We start from the raw sequence: 25,834 nt of genomic DNA, 5'->3' as shown, positions 1-25,834 counted from the left end.
TACAACCATTATCATTGTTTGTATCAATGTAATAACCAAGTTTATCTAAATAATTCTTTTCATTAAGTAGATTTTTACCATGTATTAGCCTAATAATTTCTAGCACTTTGCTCTGTGCTCTGCAGACTCAAGTCACTGAGAACTGGCATTAGATTAGGATCATGTAGTTTCTAGAACCATGGTCCTCAGCCTTGTGCTGTCCTAAATAAAGCACGTGGCTGCCAAGGCTCCTTCGTATTAGCGACACTAGCTCCTGAGCTGATTTTCAATGAGAATCCCCTCCCAAGTGGAAGTGTATCGGTCATTTCAAGTGAGTGAATTTATTTTGACAAACTGAGCTCCGAATTCTGATAATTACATTCACTTTCCAAAAAATCAAAACACTGTTCTAGACTTTTGGAAAAATGAAAAACAAAATCACAGTAACAAAGCACATAGCAAAGTAAAAATTATACTGGATTAAATTAGGAGGCTTATATAGAGAACAAACCAGTGGTTGCCAGTGGGAAGACGGAAGTGGGGAGGGGCAAAATAGGGGTAGGCGACTAAGAGGTACAAGCTACTATGTATAAAATAAATAAGCTACAAGGATATATAGCGCAGCACAGGGAATAGAGTCAATATTTTATAGTAACTATAAATGGAATGTAATATTTGAAAACTGTGAATCATTATGTTGTACACCTGAAACTTACATAATACTGTACATCAACTATACCTCAATAAAAACAAGAAAAAAAAGGAAAAAACAATGAGGCGGCTCATATTACAGCCACACATTCAATTTTAATTCTTTGTGACACTTGGCAAAATTACTTTACCCTTCTGTTCCTCAGATTTCTCTTGTGTAAAATAAGCTAGTATGTACCTCACATGATTGATGCCCACATTGGATTAGATAATGAAAGCAAAAGTGCTCTGTAAAGTTCAGGATGCTTTATCAATGTTAGGTGAAATCATCATAATAATGGTCATTTTATAATGTTGCAAAAAAAATTAAATGAGAATATGCTGGACTTTAAGCCCTATGAGAACAGAAATTTTCATGGTTTGGTCACTGTTCTATATCTAGCACCTAGAATGATGCCTGACACATAGTAGGTACGTAACAAATACCTGTTGCATGAATTTGTGTAACAAGGAAAGTGATCCCTATAGGATGACCCAAGTGGTCACTTAGATCAATTCTATGAATGAAACAAAAATTATTTTCATAGTTTTACTATCAACATCCCAATAACAATCATTTCAAAACGTTCTATTTACTGGCCTGATTGTTATATTTTCCCCCACTAGACTGTAAACTCCATGAGGACAAGGACAGTGCTGAAATGGTTCTCCACGTTATTCCCAGTGCCTAGTACTAGAGATATGTGTTGAATAAAGCAAATTAATTTTAAAAGATGAAAAAGCAGGGCTTCTCATGGCAATAATATACCAAAGAGTAGACTACCAGGCACCATGTCAGCAGCCCTAAATTAGCAAGGATCTTGACAGGCAACAATGCATTAGCTATCTGCATGCCACAAACACTGATGAAAGATAGCAGAACATTCTTAAAGTGTTGTCTCTTACTGCAGGTGGAGTGCAGGAATTCATAGGAATCTGTGTCATCATGCACACTCTTTTCTACTGGGATGGGCTCACAGGCACATTAGAAACCAGCCAGCACTGTTAGGGGCAGCATCAAAATGGACTGCCCAAAAAGATTCAGCAGAAAAAATAAGTGAAAGAGTACTAACATTCCTTTCATTATATTAGCAGATAATCCTTTATCTAGTTCTCCTCCTCTGCGGGGGACCAGAAAATTGGTAATAAATATTTAAAGCAATTTTCTGGAAAGGTTCTGCCCAGGCCAACCATGGAGCTACGTATTAGGCCTAGTGTCACGGAGACAAAATAGAAATGCGATCTGTGAATGCGGCAGCTGTTTCGTGCTGCTTTTGCCTGCTTAGCTGCTAAAGCATGAGGAAAAGGGGCTGTCTGAGCTAAGAAAGTTTAATACCTCGAAGCTGATGTATAAGGTATTATTTTGTCTTCTTGACAGGGTCTGGTGCTATTTTTACCCAGGTTGATGCAGGGGTTAGGTTAGGACTTTAGGAAGAAATGATGATTTATTTTAAGTGCTGTTTGTGTGATAGCGGCTCCCTCTGCGCTCATTTCTGCCAGTTATTCATTGTTCCCAACGTAAAAATGCCCCCTTCTCCCTCTTATGTTCCTTAAAAATACACACCAGCAAGTATCTCCTTGGTAATCCCCCTAACAAGCTGCTGTTTGTTTGCTGGAATTCCTTCCTCCTGCATCACTGCTTCTATTTGTCAGCCTGGGTTCCTCCCCACGCCTGCCGCCAGCCTCCCTGCGTCCTCCTTCATGCGGGTGTTGTTTCTCATTTAAATGAACAGTTGGATTCTTTTATTTCTTACAAGTGCTGGATTCGCCTTATCGCCCTCATTCCTTTGGGGGTTGCCAATTGGTTTTATCCACGGATGTATCATTTCTCATGCTTCCTTTTTTTTTCTTGCAAAGAGAAAGAACCTCTCCGTCAACAAGCCTCTCCGGAGTGAAAGATTAAAAACCTAGACATCACCTACCTTGCAGCTCTACTCCCAACTGGGTTGTGTAAAACTCAATTAAACGTGTCCCCATTGAATACCGCATTACAGTACATTAAACAGAAAATTCTTCGAGCGTGATGACAAAGCTTGAAACCTTGCCTCACAGCTGTTCCTTGTAGCTTTCTTTAACAGTTCAGTCTTTATGGTGCAAGTCTCCCGTTGACATAAGTTTAGTCCAGCTATGAAAAAAAATTCACAGAGCCCCACAGGGATTAAAAGAGAAAAGGGGGGAAAAGTGAAGCTGGCCTTGGCACTTCCCTGGGGCCTCTATTGAAACCGCGCTGCCAACAGACCACTCGAGGCTGAAAAGTCTTCCAGAGGTCTGCGGTCTAACAATTGAAAATGTAATTCCCTTATTTTGGGCAGGTGAATTTTACAGATTCCTTCCTCTACCAAGAACGTTATATTCCCCTGAATACATATGAGAAAGACATGAGTCCCTAGGGCAAGGGATTTTATGCGGACATATATTCACAGAAATTTTAAAAGCCCAATGAATATGTTAGTCTCTTCGGAATTCGTCTCTTCAATAGAACACAACTAAAAAAATGATTCCACACCCCTGCGAACCTCAAAACTGTTATTAACTATAAACTATGCCCTTATATTTCTGTTTCTTGTCCTCTTCCACAATTTTTACTTCTAATCTGGGTTGCCAAGAGGCAATCCTCCTCTTAATTTGTTCACCTAAGTGGGTTTTCAAAGCTTGTTTATTACACAACTCCCACAGGTTTACAAAATTTAGACCAAAACATTTTTCATCAGAATTATAGATATTACTATATTGCCAGCTTCACGTTTTTTGATATTTGAGGCATTTCTCTGCTTTCAAATTTTGGCAATTCAGAGCATAATGCCATCTTCCCTCCCAATCTTTTGTTTACAGTACCCAGCCCATTTGCTGGTGTAGCCGAAGAGGAAGATGGACTGGCTGATTTAAGGCACTGTTTTACCTTCTGTGTTAATTATGATTTATTTTATGTCCACAGTATGATGCATTCTATGATCCTATGTTTGATCTGAAATGCTATATAGTGTTATTAAGAGTTTATTAAGAGATCCTAAAAGCTTTAAGGAGACACACAATAACCATCCGATTATTCAAAACTAAAACAGTACTGTAACGTGGAGCTAGGGGGCATGGTGATACCAGAAGTTCCATTTTCACAATTAACAAATTTAGCTGTGGTTATTAAAGAAGGGCATGTTTGTCTGCACATATGTATATATTCACATTTGTATACGTATATATGTATGTATATGTAAGCTTAGACATACTTTCTTTCTTGTTAAGAGTCATTGTCTAACACATGTGCAATACTTAATTTTGCTCTTAGCATCTTGTTTGAATTCATTGGTGGCAGCGGGGGTTCATTCTTCTCCATCACTATTATAAACTATTGTCTGCAGTTTTTTTTTTAGTACAGAAAGAGGAAGTGTTGCCTATTCTGGACGTTCATTGCAAGGCTGTAAGCTCCAGTACTTAAAATGGAAATGCAGCTGAAGTGGATTTTGGCTGGGGTTCCAGAAAGGTTTTCCCTGTGGACATACTAGAGGCAAAGCTAGATGTTACTAGGGATCCAACAAATGAGAAACGAGTAAAAGGCATACCCGAAAGAGTAGAGCCTCAGCTCTCTAATCCCAAGATGACTGCTAAGTTTAATTAGCAAAGATACTTGATTAAGAGTTTCCAGGGCTTTTTTTATTCAAGGAAGTTTTCAAAGATTAGCTGATTATTCATAAGATAAGTTAATATGAAAAGCAACCTAAAGAGTTCAGGAAAGAGTTTATCTTTCTTTTCCAAACTCTTTGTTAGTATCAGGACAAAACAAAAGACATTTTTTCCATTCCAAGGCAGTTATGTTTCTGAATATGTGCTAGCAGTTATTTGACTCTTATCATGAAGAACTTTAAGAAAAAAACTTTAATGTGTAAAAAGCTTTTATCTATCCTTAATCTTTTTTTTTTTTTAAAGAACCTAGAAGTTTGGTCAATTCCTATATTATACTTTAATTTTAAACTCATGTAAACGATTGAAGAAATTACTATCTTTATCCTCAGAATATTTAAATAGTTTATCTGAATGAAAAATATAATTCCATAGGAATGTATTTCTGCAAAGGTTGGAATCCAAATTTTGTATCTAAGTTATTTTATTCTTTAATTAGAGTTTTAAAGATGTTTTGTGATTTATTTCCATACATGTCTATATAGCCCTTTCTAAGGAAAAAAAAAAGAAACTTTGTTATAAATAGCTAGTAGTGATTATGTTTGTCTTATGCCATCTCTTTCACTTTTATAGTAAAATCATTTATTTATTCTTGTATTTTTAAATGAATTGCCCATCCTCTAATATCAGTGGACTTTTTGGCCGGCCAGAGAACCAATTCACTCCCTCATGTCTCATACGCTTCCGTTCCAACATTTTTGAACATTTGTTTCAACTAACGGATCAACCACATTAGTTCATCATACTTTCAGAGTTGAAGGTTAGGGCACAGCGGCCAATTGCCATTAACTGTATGATTTCTTGTTTCTCAGGATCTTATTTTTTATTTGCTCTTTTTTTAAAAACATCTGAGCAGTTTATGTTCTGACAAGTTTCTCAAAAATGTATTTCTCCAGCAATGGTGCATATTCGTCAAAAAAACACAGATCAAGGCATTTCTATGATTATTCGTAATGCTTTGGCTAATTCACATAAAGAGCACCAAGGCTATCTGATATTGTCTGGTAGTGTCCATTTTCACAGTCCTCTAACTAAGTCGAAGTGTGTCACTTTCCTTTAAGATCCACCTCCTCCTGATACGTGTTTTATTCCTGTTCTCAGAACCATGGTTACTATTACCCATTATTTCTCCCTAAGGAATTGTTTTTCCACTTGGCCATTCATTTGTGTTTCTGGTTATTCCTTCCATAGCTTCAATTGCCTTTAACTGATATAATAATGCTGATATTTTCTATGGCTTTGGCTGTTTTCATCCAGGGATTTCAAGGTGCTTCTAAGATAGCTCGGTTGCTTTGCGAAAGGCAATTAATAAGACAACGAGAAATAAAGACCCGAAAAAGTGAAGAAGCCCGTGTATATTCACACACCAAGACCACTGGAAAATCTTTAAATTTCATTCATCTTTGAATTACTTTGGTTAGGCGGTTAAGAAGATGACTGATACAATTGGAAGTATAGGAAGATCTAGTGATGTCATTTGTTTTGATTCCTAAAGACTGACTGGGGTCAATAAAACTTTAAGGTCACTGAAATACAAAAACAAAGGATCCTGACTCATGCCATTCTTTTTCTGATAGACCTCTTTTAGTTTAAATGTGCCCTGATTTGAGGCCATCACCACTATTGAGAGGTTTCCAGACTCTCTCAATAAAAATTGTGTCCCTCTTTTGAGGAATCCATTGCTGCAGACGTGTATGATTCCATTACCATCATTTGTTCAACTATTTTCCTGCTGATGGGTATTTGGGTTATTCTCTTCACCTCTGCAGCAATGGATCCTCAAAGGAGGAAAACAGTTTTTATTAAGAGAGTCTGAAAACCTCTAATAGCTATTATTCAATGGAATACTAGTCAGTAATAAAAAGAACAAACTACTGATACCCCAAATGACATGAATGAGTCTCTAAAACATTATGCTGAGCACAGAAGGCATGAAGTGTATGATTCCATTCATTTGATGACTCCATTCATATGAAATTTAAAAATAAAGAAAACGACTCTGCTAATAGAAATCAACAGTGGTTGTCTTTTGTAACACGGGCAATCTTCTGGGGTGATGGATATATTCTATATCTTGATTGTACACTTAATTTTGCACATTTCATTGTAAGCCAAAAGTAACTTTAAAAAACAGATTAAGGAAACTAGATTTTTCTTCTGAAAATGCTTTATTTATATTTGTATTTATACAGTAATTTATCTCCTATCTTTCAGTGTTTCTCAAAATAAATTCTTTTTTGTTTAGATTCAAGCCAGTGTGGGCTGAATCATTTCATTAATTTGGCAGGTATGTCACATTTTAACATGACTTAAAAATAAATGCACGGATAGGAATGAACACCGTTTTATTTGTAGGCAATATTGTTCTGTGGACAAACCCAAGGTCCAAATTCTGACTCTATCTGTCCAATAGCAGTAATAACCTTGACCAAAATATAGTCTCAGTTTCTTCATCTGTAATAATTATAGCAACCCTTGCGGAGTAGTGCACAACGTACACAAGGTTTGTTATAAAGTAAGTGTTCAACAAATTTTAGTTTCTCTTTTTTTTGCCTCTTAACTTCAAATGTTCTACCTCTGTACATAAGGCTAGATGTGGAACCAGGTATGCTTCCCATGTAGTTCTGTGTGTTTGATGTGACTAACACCTTGGTAGCATGCAAAACAAAGATGCTACTATAATGCAAAATCTCATAAGGATAGAAAGGCATTAACAGGAAGAAAGGGATCAGCGAATCTCACCCTTTAAATATAAATTGTTATCTATTTTATTGCTTCCCAACCCAATCTATTTTTTTCTACTTTAGACATAAGAAAGCAGGGCAAAAAGGAAGGGAGAAAAGAGAATCCAAATATTCACTTATTTATACAACAAATATTTTCTTGAGTGCTTCCTAGGAGTCAGGTATTGATTCCAAACTCTCTGTTCCTAGGACTTAGAGCTGGAATCAAAATACAAGTAAGTTTTAAGGGAGATGTGATTTATGGACTGTTAACTAGATAAAAAAAAACTTCAAAAACTTTTCGATATTCTTTTCTCAAGTCCTGCTAGCGTCTCAATAGAAGCAAACGTCATAATGGTCTCCTTCCTGCTTCTGAGAGCAGCTGAGATTCTTCTATTGACACAGTTTCTAGGATTGAACTTGAAAAACCAGAAGCAGGGAGTTCCCATTAAGAGTCGTGGCCTTGCAGACTTACCCCTCCTATCTGTCCCACAAGCCAGAATTCTCTGACCTGCAGGGCACAGTGTGGGACTCATCTGTTCTTTTCAGCATTTCCTGGATAGGGACATAATACTGTGGTTGTAGGAGGAAAGAGTGACACAGAGGAGATTTATTTACAACTGAACTGGATGAGGTAATTAGCAAAGCATCTATTTAATCTCTGACTACTAACGGGCAGTATATTGGTATTACAGGACAGGACAGGACATTAATGCTCAGAAGTGCACTAGTAAGTTATGGGAAAAAAAAAATTCCACAATTTTTTCATGGAAAAAGTCAGTAATTTTCAGAGGTCAATAAAGAAACCCCAGAGCAAATACTTTCAGCAACCAAGAGGGGTTCATCCATGCACTCTTGTGTCTCTCTTCCTGGTTGGTTCTATGTAATGGAGGTAGGGGTGTGTGTATGTGTGTGTGTGTGTGTGTATGTGTGTGTGTGTGTGTGTGTGTGTGTGTGTGTGTGTGTGTGTGTGTGTGTGTGAGAACAACCTAGACCTGTGAATCAGTTAAGTGGTGACTTTTGGCCCCCTAACCAAAAATGTCAGCTCACCAGTGCAAGGAATATTATGTGTTTTCTTTACTCCAGTGCCTAGAAAATTGCCTGGCACATAGTAGGCCCTCAATAAAAAGTTGCCGAATGAATGAATGAATGAATGAATGAATGAAAAGCAGAGATACATTCAACTTGAGCTGTGTTAATCTGTTTGCTTTGTGACTTGGGCAAGTTATTTAATCTCTGGGAACCATTAAAAAATGGAGGATAACCCTGTTACTTCCGTTGTTTATTTGTCAGTGTTTAATGATTCAATATTCAGGACAGAGCTTTGTATGCAGAGAGTGCTGAGTGGAGGTGGACTCCCTTCTCTTGCAGACACTCCCTGACCCTGTAATGATTTAACATGTTGTTATAGTAGAGAGTTGTGTTAATTGGATGATTCTATGAGAAAGTATTCTAACGGTGACTTAAATATGTTGAAATGGGCATGTTGCACTGGTTATAACAAAGCATTGTCCATCATTCTAGATTTTTCTAACATAAATCTGTTCCAAGGTATGAAAAAAAATCTAAATTTATACAATAACTGTAAGTTGATGAAATAAACATGTAATTAACAATTTACTAGCGGTTTGAATATTACAAACAGCGTAATATCCCTACTCAATAGGGAGAATTTTATGATTTTGAACAAATTCCATTTTTTATTCCAGGGATTTTATTTATCAGTACCATGTAAATAAGTTGTTTTTGACCTAAAGTTAATAGTTTATTTGGGAAATTATTTGAATAATAAAACACAGTTCTTTGGCCTAAAATGGTTGGAAGCTGAAAACTCAAATAAACCTATATCACAGTAAAGGCTATATCAGAAGACTTTATTTAATGGGGTGAAGAAAATATTTCCTGATTTTTTTTTATTACTATAGGGCAGATCTGACACCATTAGTTTTCTTTCCGTCATAAATACAGACGAGGAGAATTTGACAGGCATCACTATAAAATAGGTTATAGATAAGTTCAGGCATCTTTCCTTCCACACAGACCTTTTACACTCCGTTCTGATGGGGCTTCTTGAATAGAATGACCAAGGTTTGATTTTAGGCTTCTAGGTCACGGTTTCACCTTGACAACAGTTCTTTCATTTCCAGCCGTAACATTTGCTAGGATCCCTAAGGTGCTTTCATTTTTGTAAGTAGTATAAGGAAAAAAAAAAAAAGGAAGGATAGAAAAAAAAAAGATAAAACTTAATTCACATGCTGCAGGACTATCTCTGTGTCTCTGGCACAAAACTTCAAATCCAATCCAAGAACTGGCTGTGTATTAGAAGTCTGCAGATTTAAACCTTGTCCACCATGATCAAACTGGATTTATGGAGCATCATAACTCTCCAGACACCATCCAGCAGCTTATTAATTTAATAGACTCCTGCCCATTCACTGATGTTCCTGCCCTGACAGTCTCTCAAGATAAGGCAAAAGCCTTTTGACAGGACAGAGAGCATATATATTTTCTTCTGTTTTCTCGTGGATGGGGTTGTCGACAACTTGAAATGTGTGGCTCAGCAAATTTGTTTTTTTCCTTCTCTTTTTTTTTCCCTTTTGCTGTGCAGGAAGGATGACAGAGGCGAGCCTCCAGAGAGTTCCAGGGGTCAGGGGGGCCTGTGTTTCCCCTAAGTACTTATTTAGCATTTTGTTTTGCAAAATAACAATGAATTGATTTAAAGGCCTACATGCGGGACAATTTCACCATGAAAAGAAACAACATTACAATTTAATGCCTAATATAAATTAAGAGGTGTTGGAGAGAAAAGGAAAAACAGCAATAAATGTTCCCATTAAACAGGGTACAGCAGCATTTTCTTTTCTTTTCTATAATCCCATTTGTGGGAATGAGGGGGAGTGCCAAAAAAGATAGCACTCAAGCTGTTGTGTATTTAAAGACAAAACAGGAAGAACTTTTCAATGTTCTTATTTTCCCTTTATGATATTCTCATGCTCTACAATGGTGTTTATTTGCAAATGAATTCACAAGTCTCTGAGAGTTATTACACTAGTATATTTGCAAGGTTAACTGTTTCCATCCGTCCTGGTACTCTTCAGTTAAAGACACATCAGTAATCACTAGACCTTGGCTTCTGAAACTTAAGCGTGCACACAGATGACCTGGGATCTAGTTAAAATGCAGATTTGGATTCCGTAGGTCTGCATGGGGCCTAAGCTTTAGCGTTTCTAACAAGCCCATGCAGTACTGCTGGTTGGCAGACCACTTTTAAGGAGCACGACATTAGCCAAGCTTTTAAAAAAGGGCAAACTTAGATACGGACAAATGATATCCCAGTGTCATACCAACGTAAAACATAACTTGAATATATAACAAAAAGTTCACAGATTCCCTACCTGGCATATAGTGGGTACCTGACTAATATTTCAATGAATTGAAGAATTTCATGTAATGGCCTGCTTTTTATAATCTCCCTTCATTTTTACATGTGTGTAAAGATGATTATCTTAATTTCCTTGGAGATAGTTAACTACAATGGTGTATGTAAAGCCAGGGATAAGATGCAAAGTAACATGCCCATTTTCTTATACACATTTTCTCCTCACTTCATTTCACTGATAGAAAGCTATCTTTCTTATCTGTATCTCTAGTCAAAATGCAAAACTATGAAGTCAGACTTCTAAACTAAACTATTGTTTGGCTTAAATGTCCTAAATAGGCCTTTTCATTTTATTTCAGTTTCTGGCTTCCTACACTCACTCTAATCTAGAAACCTACACTCAAAGCACAGAAAGACAGCAGAGATTAGACTTATGATATTTAAGATTTTATATTACCAAACTAGTTCTGATATTGACAGACTCCAAATTATTATTTACTAGTTAATTGATAAACTTTGTATCTTTTGGGGGGAGGAGCACAGGACTGTCATATGTTACGTATTATATCAAGTTAACTATGAAAACTTAAGTTGCTTCGTAGAAGTATTTGATAAGTATTCTGACAATGTTAAGTTTTCATAATAAGCCTCTGAGACTTAACATTTCTTGAAAGAGTGCACAAAGTAAAGGGTACTGAACTGGAGAGCCGTCATTCTTGAAAATCTTTGCTGACAACAGAGGCCAGACAGTGATGATAAATACTAGATTTCTGAAGGAAAAACTGGCTTAAAGTCATTTATTCTTATTGAATTTCAATGGGCGGTAGACAGAACTACATAACTAGATAGATAGAAAAAGCTTAACTGTTCATACTTAAATGGTGTATTTTGGATCCATTCTTCTGGCTGGGATATTCTTGCTTGAAACACCACGATATACTGTCTTGGTTGACCCCACTGTTGTCTGACAGTCTTCACATACTTAAGAAGGACTAATGAGAATATAACTTTTCTGAAGTACTACTGTATGTCATGGCATATAAGGTGACCTTTCAGTTTAAAAATAGCCTTCAAAAATGGGGTTGACTTAAACACCAAGGGAAAATGAAAAGCCTCCAATTTCACGTCTCAGAGCAAAGACTTGAGGTCTGGCTGACTTCCCCCCAGTGAAGAGCAAGAAGAGCAGACACAGGGCCTCCCTGGTGGCGCAGTGGTCGAGAGTCCGCCTGCCGATGCAGGGGCCGCGGGTTCGTGCCCCGGTGGTCCGGGAAGATCCCACGTGCTGCGGAGCGGCTGGGCCCGTGAGCCGCGGCCGCTGAGCCTGCGCGTCCGGAGCCTGTGCTCTGCAACGGGAGAGGCCACAGCAGTGAGAGGCCCACATACCGCAAAAAAAAAAAAAAAAAAAAAGAACAGCAGACACAGTCACTGCTTGATGGGAGAAAGTCAAGTGGATCCACAAAGAATTGCGCAGCAATGGTGAGCCAATGTCCTGGCATGGCTGCTCTAAAAAGATGTCAAATAAAACCCTAAGGTTTGACAACATCTTTGGCATGTATATAGATTCTAATTTTTCTAAATTCTTTTATACCTCTTCATTCTAACTGATGTAGCACAATGTATGCTGTGTTTACATAGGATATTCCAAAGAAATCCTCTTGTATTAGATTCTCCAGCATTGAAAAATCTTGCTAAGACATGGAATACTTTTCTAGATGTGGAGAGAAGAGTATTTTGAGTACTGGATTTTCAAATGATGTTCATACTAGTGATTTTTGAAACGAAAGCAAGTCCCACTAGAGTTTACTATGTTGAATGATGCATCCTAATACCCATTCAAAATAATTCAAAATTCAGTGAGTATATTCTACGTATTGTCCGCGGAGGAGAAGTGAGAAATGGTGTCATTGCATCTGAGGTGTTCACGTCCAACTCGGGACAATGCACAAGCTGGGGTGGAGCTCTCTCCCTGGGATGGGGCACAGAAGGCTTTTCAGAGGCACTTATACATGCTAAGTCTTGAATGATACCTGTTGCCAAGATAAAGATGTCCAGAAGGTTATTAAGCAAAAGAACCATGATGTATAAAGACAGATATGAGCAAGTAAAGAATAGCTGAGGAATTTTAAATAACTGAGTATAGTTTGAGTACAGGGTATCTGTGGAGGATGAGTGAGAAATGAAACTATAAGTAGTAGGATAATTTTAAAAAAATTCCAGATGGGATAAGCTACGGGAAACATAGAAATGAGAAGAAACAAGACTAGAGAATGATGTTTAGTGGATGGACAGTGATGGAGAAACCTGGCACTGGGTGTGGAAAGGGATACATCAGATCAAGCCTCGTGGAATAAAAAGCTGTCAACGAGGAGGCCTGTGACAGAGTCACTTCAATGGAATCATGAAGGCAGAAACAGCAAAAGAGAAGATGCTGGAATTCAGGAAGTTAAAGGAATGCATGCAAAAACTTTGCAGAAGCTTACCTAAGAAAAGAAGCAGAGAGGGCTTCCTGTTAAATATGATGAATTGATTGCATGCATTTATTTCTACTCCCTTTCAGGAACGTGACGGTAGAGAAGAAAAAAACGATGATAAGGGCAAAGAGATGGGGCAGAGTAGGCAATAGAAGTCAACAACATCTTGGAAGCTAGAAAACTGATGGAGTGACAGATGACACAGCAGAGCACAGAAAGCCGAAATCCAAGTACTTGAGCAGCTGGCCAACAAGTAGCAAGCAGATTTATTCTGCAGAATCCTGGAAAAGGTCAGAGAGTAAAGGCACCTGGTACCTTGAAAGGTAGGGTAAGCAGTGGAGCTAAAACTTGCAGGACTGGCCTTCTAAGTAAGAAGCTGTTAGGTCTACTTGCTCAGCTATTCCCTGCAGAGCTAAGTGACATTCCTTTCCCACTCTGGAGGTTTAGTCTTTGAAGAAATGGAATAGAGCCTTTAGATCCAGAGACACAGGCTCAGTCAAAGGTAGTACTAAAGTTTCACCTGCATTAGAAGATTAAAGGAACATCTACATTCTCAGCAATGAGATAGGACTTTCCCAATGTTCCACCTGGTCCAGTTTGCCCGCAGAGTCCGCAGATTGCTGGTTACAGGCTCAGCCATCTCAGAAATGAGACTGGCGTTCTCTGGAGAAGCTAACCGTGCTAAGACAAAAAATTACATACACTGTCATTTGGAGACCTCATTACCATGGCTAGGTTGTCATCCTATGACCCCACACAAAAGCTACCAGTTGACAAGCTCTGCCTTCTCAGGCTGCTCTTGCGTTCACCCCTTAGTGCCCCACTCTTAAACGATGAAGTAGGTATTCATGGATCTCAGCCACTTGAGGAAAGCTTCAACACTAAATACAGGGACAAAAACAGGCAGGAGAAAGTAAGAAACAATGCATGGGACACACAGCTTCCTAATCATTCTCCACATCCTACTTCAGGGATAAAGGAAAAATATCCATATTAAAAAGAGCAAGATGTTGAAAAAAAGGAACAGTCAGGGAACAAGAAAGACCCCTTGTAAATTATAAACATGAGAGTTAAAATTCAATAGTGAAGGTAAGGTATAAAGTTTGAGGACATCTCAGAAAGTTCAACCAAGTCAGATTTCCTAATCATGGGAACATTATTAAATCCATACTTTATATTGCTTTTCACAGTAAAGAAAAAGCTATAACCCATTCATTTATCGATTAATTCTTTCATAAATATTTAATGAGCACCTACTATGTGTCACAGATGGCTTCAAAAATCAGACAGAATTCCTGTCCTTAAAGAACTCTCATTCTTGGGGTGGGAGGATGACACTAAATTTTTAAAATAAATGCTAAAATGCCAGATATGAAGATAAATGAGAGAGATGTTATAGACTGAATGCTTGTGTCCCCAACTCTAAATTTATATGTAGAAGCCCTAACAACCAATGTGATGGTATAAGAGGTGAAGTCTTTGGGAGGTAATTAGGTCATAAGGGTGAAGACCTCATGATGGGATTAATGTCCTTACACACACACACACACACACACCCCACCATATGAAGATACAGCAAGAAGGTGGACATCTGTAAACCAGGAATATGGGTCCTCACTAGATACCAAATCTGCCTGCACCTTGATCTTGAACTTTCCACCTTCCAGAACTGTGAGAAAGAAGTCTGGTGTTAAGCTACCAGCCTATGGTGTTTTGTTATAGCAGGCTGAATTGACTAATACTGAGGAGAACAAGGAGAGAAACAGAGGCAGAGTAGCTAGGCAGACCCTCTGGGATGGCAACATTTGGAGACAGTTTTGAATAAAGCAAGAGAGGGGCCCATGTGGGGGCAGAGCAGGGCACAGTGCAAAGGCCCTGAGGCAGAGGCATTCTTTGTATTTTCAAACAAAAGCAAGGGCCTGTGACACTGGAACAGAATAGTTAGAGAGTCATAGTAAATAAATAACCCACACTTCAGGCTTTGCAGGCTAGGGGGTCTCTGCCACAACTGCTCAACTCCGATGTTGTGGTGTGAAAGCAGCCACAAACAAATTATACAAACAAATCATGGTAGCTATATTCCAATAAAACTTTATTTACAAAAACAGGTGGTGGGTCAGATTTGGTCTCACGGGCCATACTGATCCTTGTAATCAGGCTAATGGCAAAAGGAAACCACTTGTTGGAGGGTTGTATGTGCTTCTACTTTTCCATTTTCTCTGGAAAACAAGAAGCAAGGTCATTATCTAACAGGGGATGGTATATATTTGGGGAGACAGAAGTCTGCCATAGTCCCTTTGAAGACGGATTCGGAAAAAAGATCTGTATCGCCAGGCTACTTACACTGAGGGATCCCATTCACCTCACGGTCAAATGTAATATAAACTGGTCCGCATTGGTTTCTGTTCTAATTTTGTTGTTGTGAGTGGTGGTGATGGCCTCATTGTTGTATTTTGACCACACATTTATACAGCACTCACTGTGGGTCAGGCGCCGTTCTAAGCACTTTATAAATATTACTTCCCTCAGCTTCTGCTGCTAGGATAAAGCCAGGGGAAGGTGGAAAGTTGGATTGATTAGAATGAGGGTATTCAGGCCACTAACGGCCAGAGAAGGAGAGAAAAGTGAGAGGGTACAAGAGAGTAATTAGAAAGATGGACCCATGGAATCCAAGTCAGGTCCTCTGAAAGTAAGGACGGGAGGTTGGTGGGCGGGGCAATGATGGTGAAGACATAAGGGCATCGGAGGTACATTTGGTGTTGAAAAAATTGTTGGAGTCAGGTAATGAGTGGAGAAAAGAGGAAGATTTATATTATCTTCTAGAAAGACGTAGGTACCAACATTATTTCTTGACAGATAAAGTCTTGTTTTTATTAGTGGATGGACCTGAGCTTTACCTTTGACACAATAATCAATAATCTTAGTAAAATCCCAGTGGGAATGTGTGTGCCTCAGAACTTTCGGAAGCTCTCCATTACCCCCTTGATGAGGTCTTTAGACTGAGCACTCAACCGAACCCACAACATGGCCCTCAGAAACGTTTGCAGGCTTGCCCCTCCCTAGTCTTATTTGTAAATTCTCTGTTCTAAAGCGTGCCCTGACACTCTCATGAAAACACGGCATGTATCTCAGCCTGTAAACTTTTAGGCACACACTTCAACCTCCTCAAATGCCTTCCCCCATTTCTCAAACTTATATTCAACTTTCAATATCCAACCAAAAGTCCACATCTTCTGTCAACTTTGCCTTGACCATGTAAGACAGAACTCAGCGTTATGCAACCTTCATCAATTAAGCTCTTTCAACAAACTCCTTAAGTCAGGGGTGTGTTTCGTATTCCTTTGTATCCCTCATGACACCTGGGCCATATCACGTGCAGAGCCTGTGCTCAGTTACTTTTATTTTATTTGGAAAATTATCTTATGAAATACAAAGTGTCAGGACATTTACAGAGATACTAAAGAAAAATATATATCACTAGAATATAATTTAAATTCCATGGATGAGGGACTTCACGGGTAAGGCAAAGATTTTTGTTCTGTTAGTTTGGGTTGTATAAAAAGAAGAGCAGGAGTGTAGTTAAGACAAAGGGTGATTTTCGTTTGCAAATATTTTTCTTAAATTATATAAGGACGATAATCAAAGTGAAGAAAACTATAAAGGAGGAATACAGAAAGATTTTCCCAAACCTTACCACCTTTACAGAAATACTTCCATAGTTTCAATGTATTGATATTTCTTCCCCATGTGTTTTGCTGTACATATACTTTTAAAATACAATTATAATCATACTAGGCACGAAACCTCATACTCTACTTTTCAGTTGGAATTATAATACAATAATTTTTTTTCTATGTAATACACTGTTTTAAAGAAATATTCCCAATATCTTACTCTGAAAACATTCACCCTAAAGAGCTGTTCCTCATTTTAGCTGATAAAGATCCTTTTGGGGGTAGCTTTCAAGATTAGCATCACTTTGAATGACAAGCTAACATCCCTGAATGATAGTGAGTCACCTCTCAAAAGACCCCACTCTTCATTTTTCATTTTTATACTTATGAAACTGATATATTCTTAGCTCTTATCATTTGCCAACATCCTACCTGGATTTTTACCCCTAAGAGACAGAAGCTTCATTCATGCATGGATCCAGGATGGTTTAGAATATTTTTCTCCAACATATGAGAGCTCATCTAATCCACTGAAGTAATTAATAGTATTATCGTGCAGGATTATTTACCAACATTTCATTAAGGAAACTCACAGTGATATTGATACGAAAACAAATGTATTTTTTTCCACATCAAATAGCATACATTAATAATAACTCAGGACATAAACTACTCAGTATGACCAGACCCAGACTGAAATAACATCAGTAAATCACTAACATAATTGTAAAAACAGTAAATGCATAGTAAAAAATGGAAATGGCAGAAGGCCCTATATTTGCTGAAGTTGCTGTCATTCTGCAATTTGCAACAGACAGCTCCACTGTAAATAACACATTCACTGGTGGGGTCACTTGTCTCAACCTTAAGAACCCCTCAGAAATGACAATTTGAATCAAAACGATGGTTTTCTAAAGCAGCCATTTAAAGCAATCACTGATTCCTAGAACAGGCATAATAAATTGCTCACCCCCCAAACATCTCTCATTCTTAGAGAACATAACCAGAAAAAGCCTCAGATGTTCATGAAACATATTGGGTTTTCGGCATCGCGTTATCCTGTGGTGCCCTGCAATCAATTACTGTGATGCCACCATCATTAATAATTTTCTTAATGAAAATGATTCTGTTGATCTCTGCTGTATTTTAATTATCAGAGTTAAGCATAATTACACTGCAGCTCTGAGCTGGCATGTGGACTCCTTTAGGGCGCAATTTTGTTTTAACACACTGATAATGTAATTTTACATTGTGTCAGTTTGTTTGGTTATTATCCAGTTGTACAATTCCACTGTATTCCTGATAACAGATAATAACCTTAGTACCTCCTATATCCTGAAGTCATTTAAAAAGCAATATTGGAATTCTGCGGCTAGCTAACTTAATCGCCTTATGATTTTATAATTCCTGCTGCTAAATATTTGGTCGAGGCACCCACCCTCTTTTAAGAATACTGTAAAACTAGGCAACAGTTATACATTTTCTGTGAACTACAGAATGGTTAAATAAACACTTAACTATGAGCACAAGTTTTTCTTTTTCAATTACTTTCTTAGTTATATAGCATTAGGTCCTTTAAGTAAAGTTAACCATGAACTTGTAGGCTAGTTGGGAAAACTGACTGCCATGTTAGACAAGGCTGTTTCAACATTCTAGGAACATGCAACAGATCCTCTATTTTAAGGTGGAAAATAGTCCAGACTTTTGCAAGCGTTCTTCTAATGAAAGATCTTTGTTTTAAACAGCTGATCAATTTAGTCAGTGTGCAGAAGGTTGCTCATCCAAGTTAGGTTATATGAGAATTACAGTCATTATTTCAACAGTACCCGGTATAGGACCTTGAACGTAGTACACAGTCAGGGTTTAACTGAATTAATTGCATGATTACATTTGTCCAAACAAGCAAAATCAGAACTTTGAAGATGGTCACAGAATGATTTGGAGATTAGTTTTCTACATGACTTTAAATTGCTGTGGCCTTCGAAGCAACAGGGAAATTAGCATAAGGTACTGCTGTCACTGCTGTTTTAGTTCTGGAAAATTTTTTCTTAAAAACCAAACCACAGAGCAAGGGAAAAAAAGTTTCATTGATAAATATGTACGTAAATTTGTGAAGAAGACCAATAACCTACAATCTAGGCCTAGTAAATGGTATCATCAAAACTCTGCTAAATTGCATAATTGGGAATCAAGGTCAACATGCTTAAGATTGAATATCAATTTCATCACGTATGAGCTAAATATCCTTGAATTATTTACTTACCTAAACCTGAGTTTACTCATCTGTAAAGTGGGACTAACTCTGCTTACATCATAATTTTCTTGTAACGGTAAACCAGAAAACGTATGTAAAGTGTTTAAAACCATGCCTGGCATAGAATATGTGCTTAATAAATGGTAACTGCTATTGCTAGTTTTAATATTATCATCATTATTATCTTTATACTAGCTTTTTACATATGACTTTCATTAAAAATATCATGTGCCCAAGGGAAAAAATATCTTTAGGCAAAGGCTTTTCTGGCCTCTGATTCTATAATGCAGTTCTCTGAAGATACTGTGGGTTCACAGGGACCCAATGGGATTTATGGAATTCTTGGCTATAAATCTGGTATCTGATGACCAGGTTTTCTCACACACTTGCTTGATACCAACATGGAGGCCTGGGTTCATTTCCTCTAAATTTGTCCTGACATATAACCAAAAGGGCAAACTGGACTGAGTATAAGATCGTCAGCAATATACTATTTATAATAACATATGCAGTTATGCGTACGGGTGCATCTTCACAAAGATCCTGTGAGAAGGCCACTGCTACTTCATTGTTACAGTTGAAAAAATCAGGACTTAAAGAGGAAAAGTGGTTTGCCCAAGGTTCCATCTAAGCAACGGTTTTTTTACCATGATATTGTGCTTTTATATAAAAGGAAATCTTCCATGGTTAAGGTGAGATTGAGGGTTAGCTGATACTTCTTCACTCCTGTGATTGACAACGTTTCTTCTCTTCATCCAGATACCTAGAGAATGTGGCTGCTCTGAAATAACACTCCACGAAAACCCAAATAATTCAATTTTTCCTCATTTGCAGCGAACTGAATGAACAGACTCACATGCAAGATGCTAAAGGTTTAATTTCGAATGAACAAACTCACATGCAAGATGCTAAAGGTTTAATTTCGTTCAAAAACATGAAACTCGAAGTAACTTATTTACTTTTCACAAATGAGAAAGGGCACCATACTGTGCAAATGCTATAAAAAAATACAGAGGTATAGAGAAAAGGGAAGAAGTTAATTTCCAATGCTCGACAGGCATTCACGGATTTTAGGAGTAAGTGGGCAGGCCTCTGCTCATCTTCCCCTCCAGCAGCCTCCCTTTAACTTCAGCATGGTGCTTTTTAGTATTTTTCCATTGGAGATAAGTAAATTAGAATTATCTGGAGTCTGCTGAGAATAATGGCAGAAACCAGACAACCCAACAAGTCTGGTCCATCAGTGTCTGGATGAGCTAATTACTTTCTGGAATGACAGGGGGTAGTTGAGGCAGGGAAAAAAAGGTACATCAGATTATAATATTAATGCTAAATACTATACTTTTTTTTTTTTACTTTGATAAAACAGGATGATGGCAGCCTGTCAAATAGCACTAAGTGATGTAATTTGATAATAATTATTTGATGGACACCCTGGAAATGAAAATTTTATAATTATATTTAATTTTACTGCTAGCCCACATTTAAAAATACTTCAAAAAGTAAGCATGTTTCTTAAATGGTAATAGTTACATGCCATAAGAAAATATTATAAAAAATTTCACAGTGAAGGCATTTAAAAATGCTACATATACGTATTTCACATTCTATTTGTAAATAGGTACTAATATAGTTTCAGATAGCCAGGCCCAATAAAGGTGATTTTTGGCCTAGAATTCATAAGTAGTTTAGGTTCTTAGCTAGAAAACAAAATAAGGCAATGCAATTTTGGCATCTGGAATTTACTTTTCATCTTCAGGGAGAGCTTTTTAGACATTAGGAGTAATGTGTTGCATCTGGCTACGTGGATGTTAGCCCATCAAGCAACCATTCTTTTCTGTCTGGAAGTAGCACTTTGGTTTCACTTGGGGAACTACTTCTCCTTTGTCTCAGTGGTTTATGTGGGGTTAGGTCTACAGATGATTGTAGTTTGTAAGGAAGAGTCATAGGGATTAATTGGTTCAAGCATTGGTATGTGATGTACCCCAAGTAAAACTCAGAAAAGCTCTCTTTTCACTGGGATTGCTGTGCTTGTAGAAGAACTCTGGAGTTTCCCACCACTTGACAAGGACATTTCTGAGGATGAAACACACAAAGAAAGAAGAGGCAGAAGATAGAGACCGTCTGGGGACAAAGTGTAAACTGATCCTGAAGTTTAGAAGATCCCTGGATTCTCAGTTATATGAGCAGATGAACTCCCCTACCCCCAATACGCTCACACACACACACACACACACACACACACACACACACACACACTTTGATTATGTTTTGTATAAGCCAATTTCATTTGGATTTCTATCATTTGAAAACAAAACAGCCCCAACTGATAAATAACATACACATTATGAAAATGTCTCGCACATTACAGATGTTCAAGTCAATATGTACCTATTAAATCTAAATCACCAAACCCTTCCAACTACAAAACTCTTTTGCTTTGAGAAGCCTGTGAAGACAGAAGGCTTCAGAGCTCATGCGGTCCTGGTAGGAGTGATTCCTGGGGTCCTATTTTCCATGATGAGAACAATCCCTAGTATAATCCTAGAATATCGAGGTATTCACAGAACTTTGAGTGAACTATTCCCTTCCTCCAAAGGCAACCTGAATTCCAGGAATTAGCACCAGGCCTCTGAAGCCCATCTAGGAGATCAGAGCAGAGTCTACAGCAGAGTTTTCCCAAGTGTGTTAACCAGAGAACTAATTCCAATGCTCCAATGGATGTCCACTGGTTGGAGAAAAAAATATATGCGTATCTTATAGTCAAACGAGTGACACAGGTTTTTATTTTGTTTTGTTTTACTACAGGGCTTCTCAGAGCATTCACACCAGAAGGCCTTGTGAGTTTTCAAGAGGGGCCAAGATAGGCAATATTTGGTCCTGGGACTTTTCCTTTAATCCTAGGGTTATGTGAAGTGTACTTTGGTAAGTGTCATATTATAATAATACTCTGTGATTTCTGCACAGAAATGCTTGAGTAGTTTAAGAGAATTTACTCATCATGTGATAGTGTCAAGGGGAAAGGTAGCGTCACACAGTACAGAGAGTATAGGATTTGGAATTATCAAAACCTGGATTTAAATTTGGCTTCTCTGTTAGCTCTCCTGGACCAGGGACAACATACTACTGCTCTAAGTCACACACAATGTAGGTTGTGTAAATTAAGAAACACACTACTTATCTCATCTAGCTGCTTGAAAGCTTAATGCAGGGAGAACGCATTCTAATATGTACAACTCAGGCCCTTAATTAGACAGATGTGTGTTTGCATCCCACTTTAAACACTTAGTAGTTGAAACACTTTGCTGTACAGCAGAAATTAACACAACATTGTAAATCAACATTATATCTCAATTAAAAAGAAAAACAACACTTAGTAGCTATGTGACCATGTCAAATTACTTAATCTATCTATGCCTCAATTTCATTTTTTATAAAATTGGGTAGGATGTTAATTACCTACTAGGAGGTATTAACTGATGATTAAATGAAATTATGCATATACAGTAGTTACTGCAGTCCTTGTTATTTGAATTGCAATGCCATCTGTTCTTGTAAGTTGAACAATATCGAGTTACCTTTTGTAGGTTAAAAACTACTGAATATTAGGAATTCATATTGGTCATCATCACAGTATGTGATGTGCCTATTATAGTTTCTAGCAGCCATTCATCATTTGTTTATCTGGTCAACCAATCATTATTTACTCTGTGCTCTTTTTGTACAGGCAGCATGCCAGACCAAGGATAAAAAGATGACTGAGACATAATCCCTGCCCTCAGTAAATATAGAGTAGATTGGAAAGGCAGGCAACAATACCTAACTTTTTACTACTCTTTTTTTGAAACATAAAATGATAATCATAAAACGAGGTTAAAAGAGCAATGAGAGAAGTGCATAGAATTTGGTATGGGAGTACCAAGGAGAGGATAGGATGCAGGGGTGCTTAATAAAGGGTGGCTGTTATTATCCATGTACAAAGCTAGCACACAGTTGGGCTCAATCCACGCTTTATGAGTTAATTAATAAGCTTCTACAAATTACTCCAAAATGTTTATTGCCAAGAGGCTTAAGGTACATCTAACCATAATGCAAACACGTAAACATGTTCAAACTAACGTACTCCACTGAACACAGAATTACAATTTGGTTATAGTGTTTTTCCTTATGTAACAATATAATAATCACCTCTTCTAAAACAATGCCCGATTTAAACATGTAATGGATTTGGATTATGATAGAATAGCTATCCTCTTGGTTCCTCCATATTACATTGCCATCAGAGAGATAAGATATTGTACAACAAAAATTTAGTCCCAGTCACTGATCCTACACTCCAAGCCGTCTTTTGCAGTGTTTGCGTTCTGAATGTGGACACTGGTAAGCTGGTTCACTATAATATTGCTTCCCATTGTGATAGAACATAGTGACATATCCTGGGAAAATCTTACTTGCCTTCTAGTTAAAAGCTCCCACCAGCATACCACAGGTATTTGGTGTTTGAAAATAAGTGGGTATGAGACCAGCAGTTACAGAAGGAAAAGGAATATAATCAGATCCTGGTGTGCAGATTGTCTTTTTAGCTTGCAAATTCCCTCTTTCTGGTGTTTCAACTTTCAAAGGCTTATGGTAGTTTAAAGGCAATCCTCTTATAAGTGTACAAATTGTAATGATTATAGGAACAAGTTGTAATTGTTTCTAGCAAGTTTTTAAGAGTCTTTGATGTTATGATTAGTGTTTTATATGTTAATATATTGATAGGGGTGCTTATTTGCTTGTTCCCTTGTATGCTTTTATGGTTTCTAGGTTCAATGTGCAAATACATCTTTGATCTCAGTAGGCCTATTTGGTTAAAAAGGAAAGCGAAAAGAAATTAAACATGAGAAGCACAAAGTTTTGCAATATTTACGAAGGAGTGAGATTAGGGATTTCACTGTAATAGTACAGAGCTTGGGCCCAGAACTTAAATATGGAGAAAAGTGCGGCAAACCACACCACACACGTGGAGGGGCCTGAGTTTGGGGGAGTCGGTCCCATGTTGTGTGTCCCGGAGCAGCGGTTCCTTTGCAGCCGGGGTGTATAGCCGTTTGACACAGTCTAGGTTGATGCCACACTGAGCAAATCAAAGGCAATGCTCTGCAAGCCATCGCTTCCTCTCTAGCATTTGCCCCCTGCCCTTCAGAAATCACCATGGGGAGGAATTCTCAGTCTTTGCAATGGCTTCCTTTTCAGCTATCCCCTCATCGTGTGTGATTTCAGGAAACTGGCTGGAATGCAGCGCCTTCTAGAACTCGCACCTTGACACCCTGACACGGACTGCCAAATTTCAAAAGGAATTTACTTTTTGAAGGGTGATGCCTAGGAGAGGAATCCGAGATTTCATCAAACCCGCTCCGAATAAAAGTAACAGCGAGGAAGATACTAGTCAAGGCACTCCAATCCACGGTTAGGTGAATGTGTATGGCGCTAAGTAATTAATGGTCTAACACATTTTGTTTTATGCTATACAGGAAAAGAACAAAAAACAAAAAACCCAGTAGGCTTGCTGAAACTACAGGTTAGGGAGATTCATAAGGGAAAAAGGAAGAGAGAGGACCCCATTTTACTCCCCTTTCAGCTCATTTGGTTCTAGTTTGCAACACTCAGGTTTCAATACATCCAAAGCCAGAGGGAAATGATCTTGCACTTACCTTTGCTGTACACAATGCAGTTGTTTTTGTTGTCTTCCACTCCTTGCCAAGTCACATCCAGGAGCCACTTGGGACCAGCAGTCAGCACCATGGGGACCTGAGCCTTTGTCTTCTGTAGAGAGAATGATAACAAACGGATGCCATTTGCTTTCGTTGATTAAAAAGTTGAATAATAACTGTACTAATCATTTTATTTTTCCAAATAACTAAATCTCCTAAACCATAATCCAAGTCCTTATTCCCCTGTCTCATGATATCTTTTTAAGACGACAGAAGCTGTAAAGCTTGACTGCTTTCACTAATCTGAAGGGTGGAATTATTATCAAGAATATTTTTTTTTCTAAATGATACTGGATCAGATCTCCAAGATTAGACAGATCTCTTGCAGCTCTGAATTATAAAAAGAATGCAGATGACTTTCATCGCAAAGAGCAGAGTGTTTAGAAGTGAACTTTAGACACATTGTACTTTACTATCAACAGGATCTCACTATTTCCTGAAACAGACAGGAAAGAATTTAAAGAATCAGGATCCATTTCAAAGCTCTATCCTGAGCAACATTTATATTAGAGTAGAAATTTATTCTGAATGAATAATGAAATCCACCAACACCCTTTTCTAAGTATGGACATGTAGTCCCACTGAAACTGAAATAATATTAATGCTAATGACTCACCATACGCTGTCTCCGAAAAGACTATAAAAGAGGAATTGGGAATAAATTCAGATGCAGAGCAACTAAAGCATGACATTCCTTGCTCTGAAAAGCATAGAAGCAGGGAGACAAGTGCTCTAGTTCTAACAAAATATTTTCAGTGTATATTTTAAATACAAGGCTCGAAAGGGTCATCATTTTAGGCCGTTTGCAACCCAAATTATTTGCCTTTAACTATGTTAAACATGGCAGGAAATAAACCAGGGAGGAAATAAGTAAGCCTTAGCAAGACTGGTGTTTCCCGATGAGTCAGAGTGAATTGGCATTCAGATGTTTATCATTCACCAGCCCAGGTTCTGTATATCAACTATCATGAAACCACAACACAGAGTACAATACCAGGGTCTCAAGGTAATTTTTGAACTGGATTTTCACCTAGATATGATCCTACCGGAGAGATCTCAGCCCATTATGGGACTTTCCCACATGTTATGTGCTATCACAAATTTCCCAAATTGGCATTAGCAAGTATCCACTTGAGGAGTTCTATGTAATCTAGCCATTTCAAATCTCTCAGGAATCCGGAAACCTCGTTTCACTGGCCAAATGACGACACTGATAGTGCATGAGACACAGATCTTCTATTG

General features: G+C 37.9%; 1 protein-coding gene across 2 annotated transcripts in view; it reads right to left on the bottom strand.

The window, feature by feature from the left end:
• The window catches only part of ZFPM2 (zinc finger protein, FOG family member 2), a gene marked incomplete at its 5' end in the record, with an annotated part of 459,715 nt that overhangs the window by 130,842 nt on the left and 303,039 nt on the right, over positions 1–25,834 (bottom strand). For both annotated transcript variants that reach the window (XM_082858416.1, XM_082858417.1), the window contains one exon: positions 24,533–24,644. In XM_082858416.1, coding sequence (XP_082714542.1) covers positions 24,533–24,644 — 112 coding nt within the window. The remainder of the gene's footprint in view (positions 1–24,532; positions 24,645–25,834) is intronic.

Source organism: Leucopleurus acutus, assembly GCF_964270905.1.
Source record: "Leucopleurus acutus genome assembly, chromosome: 17".
NCBI lineage: Eukaryota > Metazoa > Chordata > Mammalia > Artiodactyla > Delphinidae > Leucopleurus > Leucopleurus acutus.
The sequence above is the reverse complement of the archived record's forward strand: the minus strand, read 5'-3'. Positions and strand labels throughout refer to the sequence as shown.